The sequence below is a fragment of the Eptatretus burgeri genome, chromosome 2, assembly GCF_056783735.1.
Source record: "Eptatretus burgeri isolate ZD-2024b chromosome 2, Ebu_testis_v1, whole genome shotgun sequence".
In the NCBI taxonomy this organism is placed as follows: Eukaryota; Metazoa; Chordata; class Myxini; order Myxiniformes; family Myxinidae; genus Eptatretus; species Eptatretus burgeri.
Genome location: NC_140962.1, coordinates 45,979,310 through 45,996,063, shown reverse-complemented (window position 1 = coordinate 45,996,063; position 16,754 = coordinate 45,979,310). Strand labels below are relative to the sequence as shown.

General features: G+C 43.2%; 1 protein-coding gene across 1 annotated transcript in view; it reads right to left on the bottom strand.

Moving 5' to 3' along the window:
- The window catches only part of LOC147031963 (uncharacterized), a 230,344-nt gene that overhangs the window by 15,123 nt on the left and 198,467 nt on the right, over nt 1-16,754 (bottom strand). The window contains exons 16-18 of the mRNA XM_085850276.1: nt 8,719-9,144; nt 7,213-7,540; nt 6,995-7,099 (exon numbers count right to left, since the gene is read on the bottom strand). Of these exons, the coding sequence (XP_085706402.1) occupies nt 6,995-7,099; nt 7,213-7,540; nt 8,719-9,144 (859 nt within the window). The remainder of the gene's footprint in view (nt 1-6,994; nt 7,100-7,212; nt 7,541-8,718; nt 9,145-16,754) is intronic.

The following is a 16,754-nucleotide window of genomic DNA, read 5'->3' as shown; positions in this document are numbered from 1 at the left end:
AGTTTTCAAGTTTTCAAGTTGCAGATGACATGAATCTTGGAAGTGAGGTAGATAACAGACAGGGTGGTGATCAGATTGAGGAAAGTCTAGATCCTTTCATAGATTGGGCAAAAGATTGGAAGATGCACATCAACATATAAATGAAAGGTGCTGGGATGGGAAAGAATAATGAAAATAGAGATTACGTGATGCAAGGGGCAGTCATTGAGCGTGTCAGACAGAAGGATCTGGGGGCTGTTTTTGATACAAGGGGGTTAAGTAGACAGCACAGTGCTAGGCAGGTATAGGTTAAGTTAACAGGGTTTTTGGTTGCATTGGTAGGTGGGATAAATTATGGATTAAAATAGCAATGGTTAACACTGTATTGGAATTTAATAAGGCCTCGTCTAGAATATGGTGTACAGTTTTGGTCACCACATCTGAGGAAGGACATAGTTGTCATCGAGAGGGTACAGCATAGGACTACGAGATCGATTCCAGAGCTAGCCAAACTCAGCTATGAGGAATGTTTGAAGGAGACAGGACTTTATACATTGGAAAGGAGACGATTGCGAGAGGATCTGATGGAGATGTTTGAGATAATAAAGGGTGTGGACAGGTTAAGTGAAGTGGAATTTTTCAGCAGAATGGACAGGTATGTTCGGACCAGGGGCCATAGGTTGAAAGTAAAGATGAGAGTTAGGACAGTTTTAAGGAAGGGGTCTTTCAGTCAGAGAGTGGTTATATAATACATGGAATAGTCTCTATGGAAAAGTAGTCGCAGTGGAGGGTGTGAATATTGTTACGGTTGTGGAAATTCACAGAACACCAGTCAGGTTCCCCTGAGGTCAGGTATTTCGGTAAGTGTGTGTTCCAGGTTAGATTTCCCCACCGATGTATAAAAAGAGAACTATTTGTGTGCCGGGCTGTGCATCTTTGAGTGAGCCGTTATTCTCTCTCTATCTTTTATTTTAACAACAATAACAACAACAACGACAAACCACGTCCGCGTGAAGCCGGCAATTTCCATCACGTCCGCGTGAAGATGGTAATTTCAACCACGTCCGCGTGAAGCCGGTGATTTCAAGCACGTCCGCGTGCAAGCATGACTTGCAAAACGGATCAAAAAGGCCTTACCCTCTGAAGAAGCTGGCCAATCGGAAGTGAGAGGGGCGGATCCAGCCTTGGTGAAGGTTCAAAGGTGAAAAGGGGGAGGGCGCTGATTTCGGGTGGTGAAGCCCACAGCGGCCCTCCCCTTGGGGCTATAAAAAGCCGCGTTCGCTCGCCGACAAAGCGGTTGAGCGGTGGCGAGTGGTAGAGCGGAGTTTGTGGTGTTGGCTGGGTTGGAGACTGGCAGGAGTTGAGCCATTGGAGTTCGGAGTGGAAGGGTTGCCAGCAGGAAGCCAGGGTCGAGACCCGTTCGCTCCTCCAGCGCGTTGTCGGCTAGGCCAGGCCGCGGTGAAGGCCAGACGACCGAGGAGAACCGTACCAGTTGCTCATCAAGCCGCCCAAGCGACTGGAGCGTTCGCGATGCACCGGGCCAAGCGGAGACACCAGGGGTCGCCGATAGAGGGGACCCATCGAGTCACCACAAGGGTGGCCAGGTAGCCGGCCCGGTCTCTCAGAGTCTATTCCGGTCATCCCAGCCCCGAGTACATTAAAGGCTCACGAGCCGATTCTCCTTTCTTGGGTTTTTGGATGAACGTCTGTGGCGCCTTGTCTTGTAGTAAGTAACAAACTGTTAAGTGCCTGTACATTACGTAATAGAACTCGGCTGTAGGCTTTTGCTCGTGTCCTGTCCCCTATCCCCATTCATTCATTGCTTGCATGCCTGTGCTTAAAATAAATGTCCCCCATTGTTGAATGTCACCTGCTCGTTGCGTCCCTTTCCTCACATTGATTGCCATGGAGCGTTTGGGGAATCAACTGGCTAATTAAAGCAGATAAACAAAATAATCTGGTCCGACGGGATCTGGCGAATTAAAACCGCTCGGCATTCGCATACGGAACGAGCCGCGTGAGCGGCTCGTTTTCATGCAGGCCCCGTCGAGGTACAAACTCTCGGTAGTTTCTGTCCGCGCGAATAATTAGATAGATCGATAATTCGGCGATTAGACCCTGTAGTGCGTGGACAGAGCACTGCCAAGTTTGTGGTGTGTTAAAAACACCCGTAGCTGGGTTTCGGCGTCGATCCGGAAGCTACGACTAGATTGTCGCGTTCGGTGGACGCGCGGCCGGGATTGGGCTAAAAAGGTCGTGCGCATGCCGAACCGGTGGAAATCTATAACAATATGTTGAAAAAGGATTCAGATAGGTACCTAGATACATTGGAGATAAAGTGCACCAAATCAAAACTGATTCAGAACAGTTTCGTCCATCAAGTTAAACAAAATTATTTTAACGCTTATACAGGGTACTTCACAAATATTTGGTACAATGGAAAAGTGAGTTTAATCCAGAAAAGTGAGTTTGTTTGGTTGGTTGGTGAATCAAGTGAACTGCAAAAGAGAAGGTTAAATTTGGAACTTTTCTTTGCATACTACGTATAATGTTGCATTGCCTGTACATTTTGCTGAATTTGATTCACATAAATCACCCCCATACTACAACCATAATGACATAAATAAACAAATAATATAAAACCCTGTCTGAGGATACAAGACCCAGAAAGAGACAAACATGCTTGTGCAGTAATCACACCCCATTAACATGGATACAAAATCTAGGCTCATGGAAGAGCGAGGTAACAGGGACTCTACTGGAGTGGCACTTGGGAGAGCGCATACCTCCACCAGGATGAACAGTTTAGGTTTGTATCCATCTGATAGGCCAGATCCTAATCCGGACCTTAACCAAAATCTAATCAATTCACCCTTGTCACACGTCCAACATGCCCACCAAGTTTCGTTAGAATTAGTCCAAAACATTTTGAAATATCATGCATGCTGCAGTGTATACAGTATATTGTTTTTGGCCCTATCTCTCAATGGTGAAGAATCACTTGAAAAAAATTAACTAGAACTGCACTCGTCGACGTCACGACGTCGACTGATATTCCTCCGCCCACACATTATACACACTTGTACCAAGTTTGATTTAAATCCATTCAGCTGTTCTCAAGTATCATATTTTTAGCTGATATGACCTCTGACATCAAATTCTAATCAGTTCATCTTTGCATCACAATACATTTCTCAAGTTTGGTCAAAATCCCATCACTGGTTCACAAGTTAGCGTGGTAACGAATTTTTTTTTAACCTTATGGAACCTCTGACCTTTGACCTCTTGGCCCCATAATTTAATCTGTTTATCTTTACATCATTATACACACTTGTACCAACATAAACTTAGATCCCTTCAGCTGTTCTTAAGTTATCGCTGTAACGAAAACCTATCACGGCTGTCCAGACAGACAGACAGACAGACAGACAGAGACAGGAGAGACAACCTAAAACGTTGGTGATGTCAGTGGAGGCATTAAAAAAAAAAATAGGACCATGCGTCCTGAGGCTCACCTGGATCAGGACAAACAGTCACTCAAACTTCCCGCAGACCCCCTGAGACCCTGATTTTATTTTCTTTTTGCCATGAACACACTTTGGTACATCACGGGTGATGAAGGTTGTGGTCAAGTTTCATCGAAATTGTGCGTGTCGTTTTGGAGAAGAGTGGAAACACCTATTTTTGGGGGGGGGGGTCAACCCCTCCCCCCTTCCCCCCCTCTCCATAGACCCGCTTAATGAGTGCAGATTTTGATGCAGTCAATAAACCTCCGTGAGGCATCACATATGAAGCTCGTGGCCAAGTTTAATCAAAATCATGTTTTGGTTTAAGCGATAATTACTGAAGTGTTTACAGACTGACTGACTGACGAACCAACTAATTCACTCACCTATGGACACTGCTCGATCGCTCGATCCCCATTGATTGAGTAAAGTCCACGTGAGCTAAAAATTATCGTATGCGGCTCCAGCTCATCACCAAAATCTAATCAATTTGTCCTTGTCACATACCCAACCTGTCCACCAAGTTTCGTCCCAATACGTCCACAACCTTTTGAAATATCCTTCTCACAGATAGATAAACGGACAGAGACAAACAGACAGACAGGGGTGAATGAATAACCTCCTTCCACCTTGGTCATGAAACCGGCCCCCAGGTGAATGAACATCCATGACATGTAGGAGTTCCCCAATCAATTAAATCGTTAGTATAGTATATGTGCCCAGACAGGCCCCCACCCATTTTCAAAGCTTACGGAAACGGCGTATATCCGTTGTGTCGGCTCATCTATAGGTATTCTTCCTCCTCATCTATACCCCTCCCGTTCTTCCTTTAAATAGTCTTTTATTCATGCTTTATATACGGTGGTTGGAGATCCTGAGCACGGGAAGATAACTCCACCGCTGACATTAAGGAGAGTTAAGACGGTAGTAAAGCAGGGGTCTTTTACTCAGAGTAGTTCATGCATGGAATGGTCTCCCTGGAAAGGTAGTGGCAGCAGAAGCAGTCGATAAGTTTAAATTTGAATTAGATAAGTACTTGGAAGTTACGGAGATGGAGGAGTAGAGGGATGTTGGCAGGACTTTTAGGTAACTTGAGCATGTGTATGGAGTGCTGTTGGTGGGGGGTCTTGTCAAGGGGTGGAAATACAAAAAATAAAAAACATTTTGCATTTTCTTATTTTGATCTGATGTTGATAAATTGGTGTGGTATTGATGGGCTGAATGGCCTCCACCTGTTTAATTATCTCTGCCACCGAAGGTGAAGGAGGTTGTGTTTTCACCCCTGTCTTTCTGTTTGGCTGTGTGCAGGATATCTCAAAAAGTTGTTGACGGATGCAGATGAAACTTGGTGGACAGGTTGGGTGTATGACAAGGAAGAATTAATTCAATTTTGGTGAAGATCCGAATCCAGATCTGGATACGAGAATTATTTAAATTTTTTAAGTGATTCTTCACCAAAAACGCTATAGTACTGTAGAGCATGATATTTTAAAAATGTATTGGGCCCGATATGTTCTCGTGGATAAGATGAGCCTGGTGTGGTTTAGTGGTTAAGGCGGTGGCTTAGGATCCTTGGGGTCCTGAGTTCGAGCCCTGCTGGCTGCTGAGTTAGCATCAGGGGGGTTGACTCAGCCTGTCATCCTTCTGGAGGTCGGAAAAATGAGCACCAGTACACTGGTAATTATCCCTGCAGGGTCAAAGGCGACTGAAGGGTTGGTGTCAGGAAGGGCATCCAGCCATAAAAACATTGCCACAAGAAAGGGTACCATGATTGGAGCCCGCAAAAAGCTGACCCCCTGCTCAGGGATAAAGGCTTTCAAATGGTGTGATGATGTTCTCGTGGATCAGGCATGACATGGCGGAGGTGTGTGTTCTACCGAGTGCCCTTCTCGTTTCCTTGTGTGTTCCTTGCCATTTCATGCACCACACAATACAATTTGGTTCTCTTTTTACCAAAATTACCATTTAACATTCTTCAAGTATATGTTGGGTACAACCCACTATTCGTAAATTCCCTTTCTTTTATTAACCCCCTCATACAGCATTACACACAACCACATTCTGAAACACAGCACCACAGACAACCACAATTCACATGACGAAGGAGAGAACAACGATCCTGTTCTCAAATGTGTTGGGCGGGAAAACGCGGTTAAGAAGTAGCGTTGACTCGGGGAAAGACTTCAACTCGGGGATGATTGACAGCAAAAGGAGGTCTTTGCTGGCGAGCACACCAATGAGGACACACTGTCATATGTCAAAGGGTAAGCCATGACCTTTGCTCCCAGGAACTACACTTCCCATAAACTCTGATCCCAAAGTATCCGCCCCGTTCAAGCTGCTTAAAAGGTGGAACGCCAGACCGAGATAACCTGCCTGCCTGTTCATGCTGAAGAACGAGAGACCACCGTTGAAATTTGCACTGAAGCCAGGACGAGCTGCGCCTGACGGCGCTGAGAGAACAGTGTGACAGTTGATCAAGCACAATGCAGAGGCACGAGAATGAACGAGCCGGGAGGTCTCGAACGCGGGAAGATAGCTCCACCACTGACATACTGATTTTGTGCCTTTTCTTGATCGTTTGCTGTGCCTGTGAAGATGTACCTTTTCATGACTGATTATTGTGCTTGTAAATAAATGTCGGCTTATTTGGTTAATCGGTTTGTTTCCATATTGCCCGCTTCGTCTCATTTTCTTTATTGGCTCGATTTAACATGCAAGATTGATAGAAGGGAAGTTCTTCCTCATTGATTGGCTCCGCAATTAGCCAGTTTGTTCTCACAATTCCACTTGCCTGTACGTAAAAAAAAAACAGACAGGTACATCTTGAGGGTACGGACCTCAATTGGCATCACCAAACCACCGGCAAAGGTAGCGCGTTTTAAAGCGAGGATCCTGCCAGGTTTGGCGGTATCAATCGACATCCGTAGTTGCTTCACAACCCAATGGGCTGCAGACTTATCCGCAGCGCGGCGGCCTGCAGGGCCAGAGGTCGGGAAGAGTCTGAGAAGTCCCACTCGTCGCGAACCCCAAACCCCGGTTCCGTCACAATATAAAAGAAACACCGGTTACGTTTGCAGCATCATGATGACAAGTAAGGAGGTTGAGTCCGATTTGGTGGGAGCTAAAGCAGACAACACAATGTGACTCTTTTTATTTAATACAGTGTAAACTTATCAGTGATTGCCATACCAATTTTTTTTTTTCTTGGAATGCTCTTGGGAGTCTTCCAAAATAAGAAATAAAAGAAATCTTGCACAAGATTAAAAATAACTGTGCACAAATATTTAAGGGAAGGAGGAGAGTTGGTTGTTCTAATTTTATGGTTGTTCTATTGGAATGTCAACACATACACAAAGACCATGAATTCACATTATGAATATTATACGATTTAAGCTTTAAAAAAAAAAAAAAACCTCCAAAAGGAAAATAAATAAAGTTGATGAACCCAATTTCTTTTTTTGCCTTTACAATGGACACATTTCTGTTTTTGTAAATAAAGATCTTACCTTCCCACTTTTCCTCCTCCTCAAAATCATAAGCCAATCTCTCATCATCCTGATATGGCATGGCCAGAAGAGGCAAACCTTCTCCATCACCGTTTGCATCAATCTCTGAAAATGTGAAAGAAAACAACTAAAGTCAAAACTTGGTTTAAACAAAACTAGATACTTTACACGACCAAATGACAAACTTTCCCACTGTTACAAATGACCAACTCTCTCACCTGCTTCTGCTGCAGCAGCCCCTCTCCTCTCACCTACGATACCAGGCCCAAGTGCCGGTTCCAATGCACCGAGTTTGCATGCAGACTCTTGCAGCTCTTGAGCTAGAGTTCCAAGCGTGGCCACCACCGCCATCAACAGAGCACGCACTACACCCCGCAAGCATCCCTCCGCACCCGTTCCAACTTCAGCACCCGCTGTCTCCCAGCCTGCTCGGCCCAAATCGTCCTCACGCTGCCTGACTGGCAGCCGGCGTACAATACGCCGTAGAACAGCATACAGGGCAAAGGGCAGCCGTGACTTTGCCACACTTAGAAGTTCAGCCATAACCTGAAAAACAACTGTTTTAAGTTTAAATAAACAACATATTTCATTCACTTTCTATAGTTTTGAGTGATACATTAGTAAAACTCAATAATTTTATCTTGCGTCACAATGGTAGTGCACCATTAAAGTCCTCACAAGACCAAACGATGCGGTTAAAGCATACGTACACAAGTACACACACACACGCATGCACACCCCGCTCGGTGTTATTTCAATGGCCCAACAGGGGCTGAAACTCAGGACCCGAAGATCTTAAGCCAGCCACCTTTAACATTAAGCCAACACCAGGCTTACCAAGACCACTGACCATCATTGATTAATCTATAACCTCATACTTTTTTTGAACACATATTTTACTTTTTTAAATAATGAAACCCCTGTACTCATGGCACAATCGGGGTGAGGAAGATAAGTAGGTAGGAGGTCAGTTAGGAGGTGGGGGAGAGGGAGGGGAGGGTGAGAGGGCATCATGAGTTATGTGGGTGGGTCATGGGACCTGACCCATGGTCCCCTGGTTGGGGTGGGGAAATCAGGTGGGGTTGGGGAAGTTGTTACCTCCACCACTGAAGGTGAAGGAAGTTGCGTTTTCACCCCCGTCTGTTTGTTTGCACGACATCTCAATAAGTTGTGGATGGATTCGGCCGAAACTTGGTGGACAGGTTGGGTGTGTGGCAAGGACGAATCGATTCGAGTTTGGTGAAGATCCGGATACGACAATTATTTAATTTACGAGATATAGGCCTCAAAAACGATACAGTACTGCACATGATGATATGTAAAAATGTATTGGGCCCGATATGTTGTAGTGGATCAGGCATTACGTGGTGGAGGTATGCACTCCGAGTGGCCTTCCAGTTAGTTACGTAACCTGTGGTGACGTGGACAGCGGACACACCATTTAAATTTAAAATCCATCTCCGTCTTCGTCTTCAAATAAATTGCAGACACCTTGAAGGAGCATTTCATCACAAGTTAACGCTACGTCATAATATTCTCAACGATGTTTACATAAAATATGTACACGTGAAGCCTCTTATTATCTTCATCCATCCAATCAGCACAACCCCGGGCTCCCATACCCCCCAGAAACACGGGTACAGTATTATCAATCCCGACCATCGTTTTATCGTGAGTACACTGTACACGAGTTCGAGTAAAATCCCGCAAGTCCAGGGCCTTACTTGAGGATCATCGGCACACGCGAGCAGCTCGTCGTATCCGCTGATCCCGAGTTCCTGACCCATGGTCCTGGTAAAGCTGGCCTTCATGCCCTGGGCACTCAACCACGCACAAAAGTCCGTCCGGGGCCCGGGAAGCGATTCTTCGTACACCGTCGATCCCACCGTAGAAGCCATTTCCGGGACTGTTATTACTTCTTTCGGACAATTTCCTTCGATTCGCCGTCGATAAGGACGAGGGGGACGGGAGAGCGGCGACACTGAACAATCGATAAGAGACAAAGAGGATGGAAAGTGGAGAACTCCGCAATGAGGGAGAGGCCGCAAGAGTTGGAACACAAGTATCGCAACGATCAAGAGAAAGAAAAACGATTGACGGAGAAGGACGGACAAAGCCGAGCGGCAAATCCAATTCACACTTTTGCCGAGTTATTCCTGAATTTAAAAAAAAATATTAATTTAAACATATTATTAATTACAAATTCCAATATTAACTCTGTTTTCCGAGCAGTATCATTAAAGAAATATCGGGTTTACTTTCCATCGCCAAGAGAGGGGGGGCGTTCAAATAATTAACTGAGTGCACTACCGTGGATAACATTACCATGGCCGACGCACATTGAACTATATACTTAAATCACTTTCCTGCTGACACGCTGCACTCCCCTCATTTCAAAAATGAAACAGACTAAAAAAAGAAAACCACAAAGCTATTCGGTGTGCTCTCATCAGGTGAAATTCGCACAAAGTGATTCAGGTAAGGAAGAAGAACCGTTTAATAGACACCGAGCAACAAAGTCAATTCCGATTGGACGTTCTCTACCGATACGTCATCATCTCCAGATGGTCTAGGTGGGAGGAGCCTGTTCAGTGTTCAGCTCTCCGATTGGAGGTTGCAGAGTCTGAGGCGGAGCCACTAATGCTGTTGCAGAATCCTCTTCGTCGACATCTGTGATCGTGTGACGAGTTCGTGTTCCTCTTCTTCTTTTCACAAATAAGCAAAGCAAGTGGCCAAACTCCTTTTGCCGACATAACATGGGGTCCATGGAATAGATAAGTGTCGCTTATCGACTTCTAGTATTCGGAGATGCGTTATACTCCGTCCTCTACCCAATATCTTGAATGAATCCACATTATGCTGTTCAACACAATTTACATTCTCAATCAAATGCTGTCCAACAGCAGATACACACGATGTTGGGATTGATTCAGGGACCTTCCTGCAAGACTCTGACTGACAGAATCAAACAGCACATCCCTTTGTCCATCAGGAAAAACGTTATTGGTACGTGAATACAGCCGGTATGTGCATTTGAACTTTTGTCATCAAATTTTCAACAAAGCTCTGTTATGAGAATATGCAGAAGACAAATTCATAATTTTGTTTAAATAATTTTCATTATTATTAGCTCACCTGGACTTTAATCAGGTGAGCTTATGCGATCGAGCAGTGTGCATAGGTGAGTGAGTCGGTGAGTCAGTCTGTAAACACCAGTCATTATCGCTTGAACCAAACAATTGATTTTGATGAAACTTGGACACAAGCTTCATATCTAATGCTTAATGAAGGTATATTGACCGCATCAAAATCTGCATCATAAAGGGGGTATACAGGGGTTTTTTGACACCCTCCCCCCCCCCCCCCCAAATAGGTATGTTCTATTCTCCAAAACTACAAACACGATTCTGATGAAACTTGACCACAACCTTCATCACCCGTGATGTGACAAAGTTTGGTCACGGCATTAAAAAAAAATTCACGGTCTAAGGGGGTCTGCGGGCAGTTTGAGTGACTGCTGCTTCTGATCCAAGTGAGCTTCAGGACATGCTGTCCTATTTTTATTACTTTCATTATTATTATTATTATTATTATTATTATTATTATTACAGTATTATATTCGTGGAGACCATTTTTTGGCCTTTTTTTGCTCTATTATTTTTAAAATTTGTTTTCTCAGAAACCACTTGTCTGACAAAAAAAAATTCAGGGAAGGAGCAACCCCCCATGGAAAATATTTTAATGATAATTGTGACATCATAGCTCATGTGGTATGGTAGCCATCTTGTATTAAATGCAAAAAATTAACACATTATATCTCTGAAACTGCTGTACAGAAAAATTTGAAACTTGGCACATCTCATTCTATTCCCAATGGGGAATAAAGGATTGTAAGGACGATGCCATCATTGAAGTGGTCGACCAGCCATAAATGTTTTTATCGAAATCCTTGACCTTTTGAAATCAAATTTTCAACAAAGCTTTATTATGAGAATATGGAGAAGTCAAGTTAATTATTTGGTCAAAAGGTACCGTTTCAGACAGTGTTTCTCAACCTTTTTTTTGTCCCACGCCCCACTTTGATTTTCAAAAAAATCGTACGCCCACCATGATTGGAGACACTACAGTATATACTACATATGTATTCAAAAGGCTTTATTAAAACTTTATTGCAAATTTTATTCAATTGTTACTCACTTCAATGGGAGCCCTGCCCTTGAAGCTGGCTGCAGATTTGTTTGATTCGAGGAACCAATTTTGACAGTTTCAGCCTTAAATCACCACGTTTTGTGATTTCCAGTCGATTTCTCTTAGCTTGCAGCAAATCGGTAACACCACTAAATCCACATTCAACTAAATAAGATGATGGAAAATTTATCAATACTTCCCTTGCCAAAGTAGTCGAGTTTGGGTATTTCTTTTCGCTCTCCTCAGACAGCCACATCATTGTTCCTTTGATCTTGAAAAGAGTTTTGAATCCTCATGCCCCACCAAAATATTGCCACGCCCCACCTTGAGAAACACTGGTTTAGCATATGGAAGAAGAAGTCCGAATACAAAGTGAACGGGCTTGGCATTTTCAGATGCTTTGTAGGCTATTCTTGCAATGGGGTCGCAGTGAATTTTGTCCTTTAAGACTGGAGTCATGACTTTTGGCAGAAGGGAAGTTTGTTTGAGGTGAAAAACGATCAGGTGGATTACTGAGTTGTTTCACAAGCAATTCATATCCATGTGTAAACCATAGATTTTCTTAATTCTGACAAGTTCACTATCAACTTAAACTTAGACCATAAAGAAGACACCATAAAATACTTTATCTGCCACTTGTCCTCCACCTGATCCACAACCATCTCTTCTTCAACTTGTTTCAGATACACTAGGCGTGCATACTTGTGGCTTCACTGACAAGTTTAATAAAAACAGCATGCTGTACTTCACCAACATATTTCACGTCCAATCTGTGAGTGTCAAAGAGAATGTAAAATGAAGTAAAACACATGAAAAAGGATTGTTTACAACAAGTAATTGTTGTTGTCGTGGCTGTGGTTGTTGTTTACAGTGTGTTTCTTCCGTGTACTTTTAAATTTTTTTCTATTGCTTGGAGAAGTATTGGTTCACGAGCGCCAGCCAGAGTGACCGCTATATTTGTTATGTCTGTGTGTTGGGTGGTCGCGAGACTACCGTTATTCTCAGGTTTTCTGCCTGTCTGTATCTCTGTCTGTTTGTTTGTATGTAATGGACAGCTCTGGAGGCCAGAGGAGTCAACCGATTTTGATGAAACTTGACTGGTAGGTTCATACCAGGATATACTTGTATGCTTTTGAGCACCGTTGCTATAGACGCCACCGTTGCCTCACAACGGGACTTTGAAATTTTTGAAAAAATCCGAAAAATATTTTTATTTTTATTTTTTCGAAAATCAAAAAGCGGCTTCGTGTGCACGCGTTAAGTAATAGTCACAAGATAGAAACAAGCTGGTAGGCGACGAGGGATTCGCTAGGATCGAAGTGCTGGATACGATGCTTTTCATTCTGACAGATCCACTGACGAAGATTCATTACCAAGACATATTGGTTCACATACAATTGTTCCTCTGCCTGGCAAGATTTTTCCTATTGCATATTTTGCCAACTGGCACTCCTCATAAAAAATGACGGTAAATAAACACCCTATTTTTGAAGGACTACCATTTGAAAAATAATCGGTTTTCTGGTTTGTGCTGCGGAGCCTCGCGTTGTAGACACACACACACACACACACACACACACACACACACACACACACACACACACACACACACACACACACACGCGCGCGCACACACACACGCATGCACACACACACACACACGGAAAACCCGATAAACTTCTCTCAATGCTCTTGTTTGACCACACCTCCTGAGCCACACAATATTTTTCATAAGCCACGCCCACTTTCCTACGCCACTCCCACTTTAAATAATAAATAATTGGAGGTGGTGTGTGGGTCGTGGAATCGTTTTCGATGAATAAATAAATAATTGAAGGTGGTGTGTGGATCGTGGAATCGTTTACGGAAAATAAATAAATAATTGGAGGAGGAGTGTGGGTCGTGGAATTGTTTACGGTAAATAAATAGATAATTAAAGGTGGTGTGTGGGTCGTGGAATCATTTACGGTAAATAAATAAATAAATAAGGTGGTGTGTGGGTGGGGAATTGTTTACGGGAAATAAATAAATAATTGGAGGTGGTGTGTCGGGAGGAGAATCCGAAATGGTAAATAAATAAATAATTGGAGGTGGTGTGTGGGTGGTGGAATCATTTTCGGTAAATAAATAAATAATTAAAGGTGGTGTGTGGATCGTGAAATCGTTTTCAGTAAATAAATAAATAATTGGAGGTGGTGTGTGGGTGGGGAATCGTTTTCGGTAAATAAATAAATAATTGGAGGTGGTGTGTGGGTCGTGGAATCGTTTTCGGTAAATAAATAAATTATCGGTTTGCTGGTTTGTGCTGTGGAGCCTCGCGTTGCAGACACACACACACACACACACACACACACACACACACACACACACACACACAAACCCGATAAACTTCTCTCAATGCTCTTGTTTGACCACACCTCCTGAGCCACACAATATTTTTCATAAGCCACGCCCACTTTCCTACACCACTCCCACTTTTCATCAACCACGTCCACTTTCCCTAAGCTCCACCCACTTTCCTAAGCCCCTCATAAAAAATGACGGTGAATAGACACACCCGATTTTTGAAGGACTACCATTTGAAAAATAAAACCTCAATCAAAAATCGGCTCAAGTAAATTTTCTAAATATCTCGAAGTATTTAATTCCGAAGTCTCGATTCTCTACATTCAAAACCGAAGGACAAGTATTGAAAATACTGTACGCGGTTTTTCGGCCGCTGCACAGCAACGGGTGGTTGCTAGGCAACGAAATTCAAACGAGCACATCCCCAACAAATACTGCACATGTTGGTAAAGTTTCATCGAAATCGGTTTGCTGGTTCGTGCTGTGGAGCCTCGCGTTGCAGACACACACACACAGAAAGACAGACGGAAAACCCGACAATAAGGGATATCTCGCATATATAGCGAATCCAATAAAACCCAATCGTGTTTATACACCGCACAGCGTTTAAAAACAACCGGAAGCAAAAGGGTCAAAGCCACGACACGGATTCCAAATCGTCAGGGGTATTGTGTTGTTGTTGTTGTTGTTGTTGTTGTTTCCTATTCTCTCATGTGCACGCGTTAAGTATGAAGCTCACTGCGTTCGCTATCAATCACAACCCTGGGCTCCCATACCCCCCAGAAACACGGGTACAGTATTATCAATCACAACCATGGGCTCTCATACCCCCCAGAAACACAGATACAGTATTATCAATCACAACCTTGGGCTCCCATACCCCCCAGAAACACAGGTACAGTATTATCAATCACAACCCTGGGCTCCCATACCCCCCAGAAACACGGGTACAGTATTATCAATCACAACCTTGGGCTCCCATACCCCCATTTTATGCGCACTATAATCAACCTCTTTGTCAAAAGTTTTCAGCCCAATCCGTCAAAAACTGTATGACTAGTATGCAATTATATAGCGACCACCCATGTCGCCTACCGGCTAGTCTGTTTGTTTGTATGTAATGGACAGCTCTGGAGACCAGTGGAATCAATCGATTTTGATGAAACGTGACTGGTAGGTTCATACCAGGATCAAGTTGTATGCTTTTGAGCACCGTTGCTATGGACGCCACCGTTACCTAGCAACGGGACTTTGAAATTTTTGAAAAAATCTAGAAAAAAATATTTGAAAACCAAAATCGGCTTCCGTGCTTTTATGATCACTATAATCAACCTCTTTGTCAAAAATTTTCAGCCCGATCCGTCAAAAACTGTATGACTAGTATGCAATTATATTACTATATGCTTTCACCCCAACGTTCACATTGGGATTCCCTTACGTAGGGTTAGGGAATCGAACACAAATGAAGAATGGACAGTTGCTCGTCATGTTCCTATATGGAACAACGAACGGCAAAAATGCCATCTGATGTTTTCTCTTATCAACATATTTCAAATTCGCCTTAGTCTAGCGACCACCCATGTTGCCTACCGGCTTGTCTGTCTGTGTGTCGGTCTGTGTATCTGTCTTTCCAGAGCATAACTCCGTGGACTTTGTTCCGATCTTGATGAAACTTGGTTATGTGTTCGATATCAATGTCTAGTTGTGTTTTCCTGGATGAGGGCGTGCTCCGCCCATTGTGGGCGGAGCCACGCCCAAAAAGTAGCCATTTTTAGGGGGTAGTCGGATTACAAATCTATCTTCTCCTAGGGAATTGACTGAATGGAATGGGTTCTTCGGTATTTGAATAGCAAAATGAATTATCTTAAACTTGTCGTCCGATTTTTCATTTTCGTCCCAAGGTCAAGGTCACAAGGTCAAAACCTGAGAAAATTGCGAATTTTGACATAAAAATCATACGACCGCCCAAACTTTGAGAGCTACGATGACAATATTTTTTATGCATAATCTTGAGGTCATTCCCCACCTAAAGTCTTCAAACCATTTTGCTCTCTCTCGAACACCTTGCCCGTGGCGCCCCCTTCAAGTTTGTTTTTACGCTGATTTCATCAAAGTATGGATAATCCGAGGAATGCGAAATGCCATATAGCCTATATGACGTTATATTGTTCCTGGAATGTTCCAGAGGAAGTTTTGCACCAAAAGTCATAATCCTTGACCTTTGACCTTTAAAGGCCACAAAGGTCAAATTTTCAAAGTTGTGGGAATCTAACCGGGTTTTCGACCTTCTTCGACGAACTAACTCCAATAAGCTGTTTCCTTATTTTAATGTCCACAACATTTTTGTGACCGTTAAAGGTTATGCAAAGGTCAAATTTTGAAAGTTGTTGAAAGAAACCGGGTTTTCGACATTTTGCAGCTAATAACCTGTCACCCGTACCACATCATGTTGATCATTTTTATAACTTGGTCAAAAATTATCACATTGTCTCATCCTTGACTTCTGAAACAATCTACTTTGTCAAATACCGCTCGTGAACCATTGTCGTCTTCAGACTTGTTACTATATAATTTTGTGTGCTCCTCCCACGTCCTTCGAAAGGATTACTGCTGTTGTAGAAAAATGTTACTGTTGGAATTGCAACATTAAGCTCCCTTTCCCACATCATCTTCTTCAATCCGAAAAAGAGGGGCTTTTAAAATAGGCATCTTTATGATTAAGCAGACAACAAATTTTGTTCCAAGTTGTAAATTGATTATTAGCCTTCCAACAGTACCATTTTTTTTATTCCACAACAGAAACCATGACATTGAAGCTCAATGTCTCACTTCTTCGTCCTCAATCTCATAAACACGGGCTTTTTAGACAGGTATCTTTATGATTAAACAGACATGAATTTTTGGTCAAACTAAATCGATTATCAGCTTCCAATTTTTATTATTCTATGACAGCAGGAACCTTTTAGAATGAAGTGTCTCTCTCACACACACACACACACACACACACACACACACACACACACACACACACACACACACACACACACACACACACACACACACTGGGAATCATCACAGATATTATGTACCACTTCCCACACACAACAAAACAAGGAGGCCCAGAGGTAGAATAGAAGGGATGTAAAGAGGATGCTATGGAACAATAGACCACCTACTCGTAAACAAGGCAATACTTGAAAACTGTAAAATGAGAAGAACAAAATTG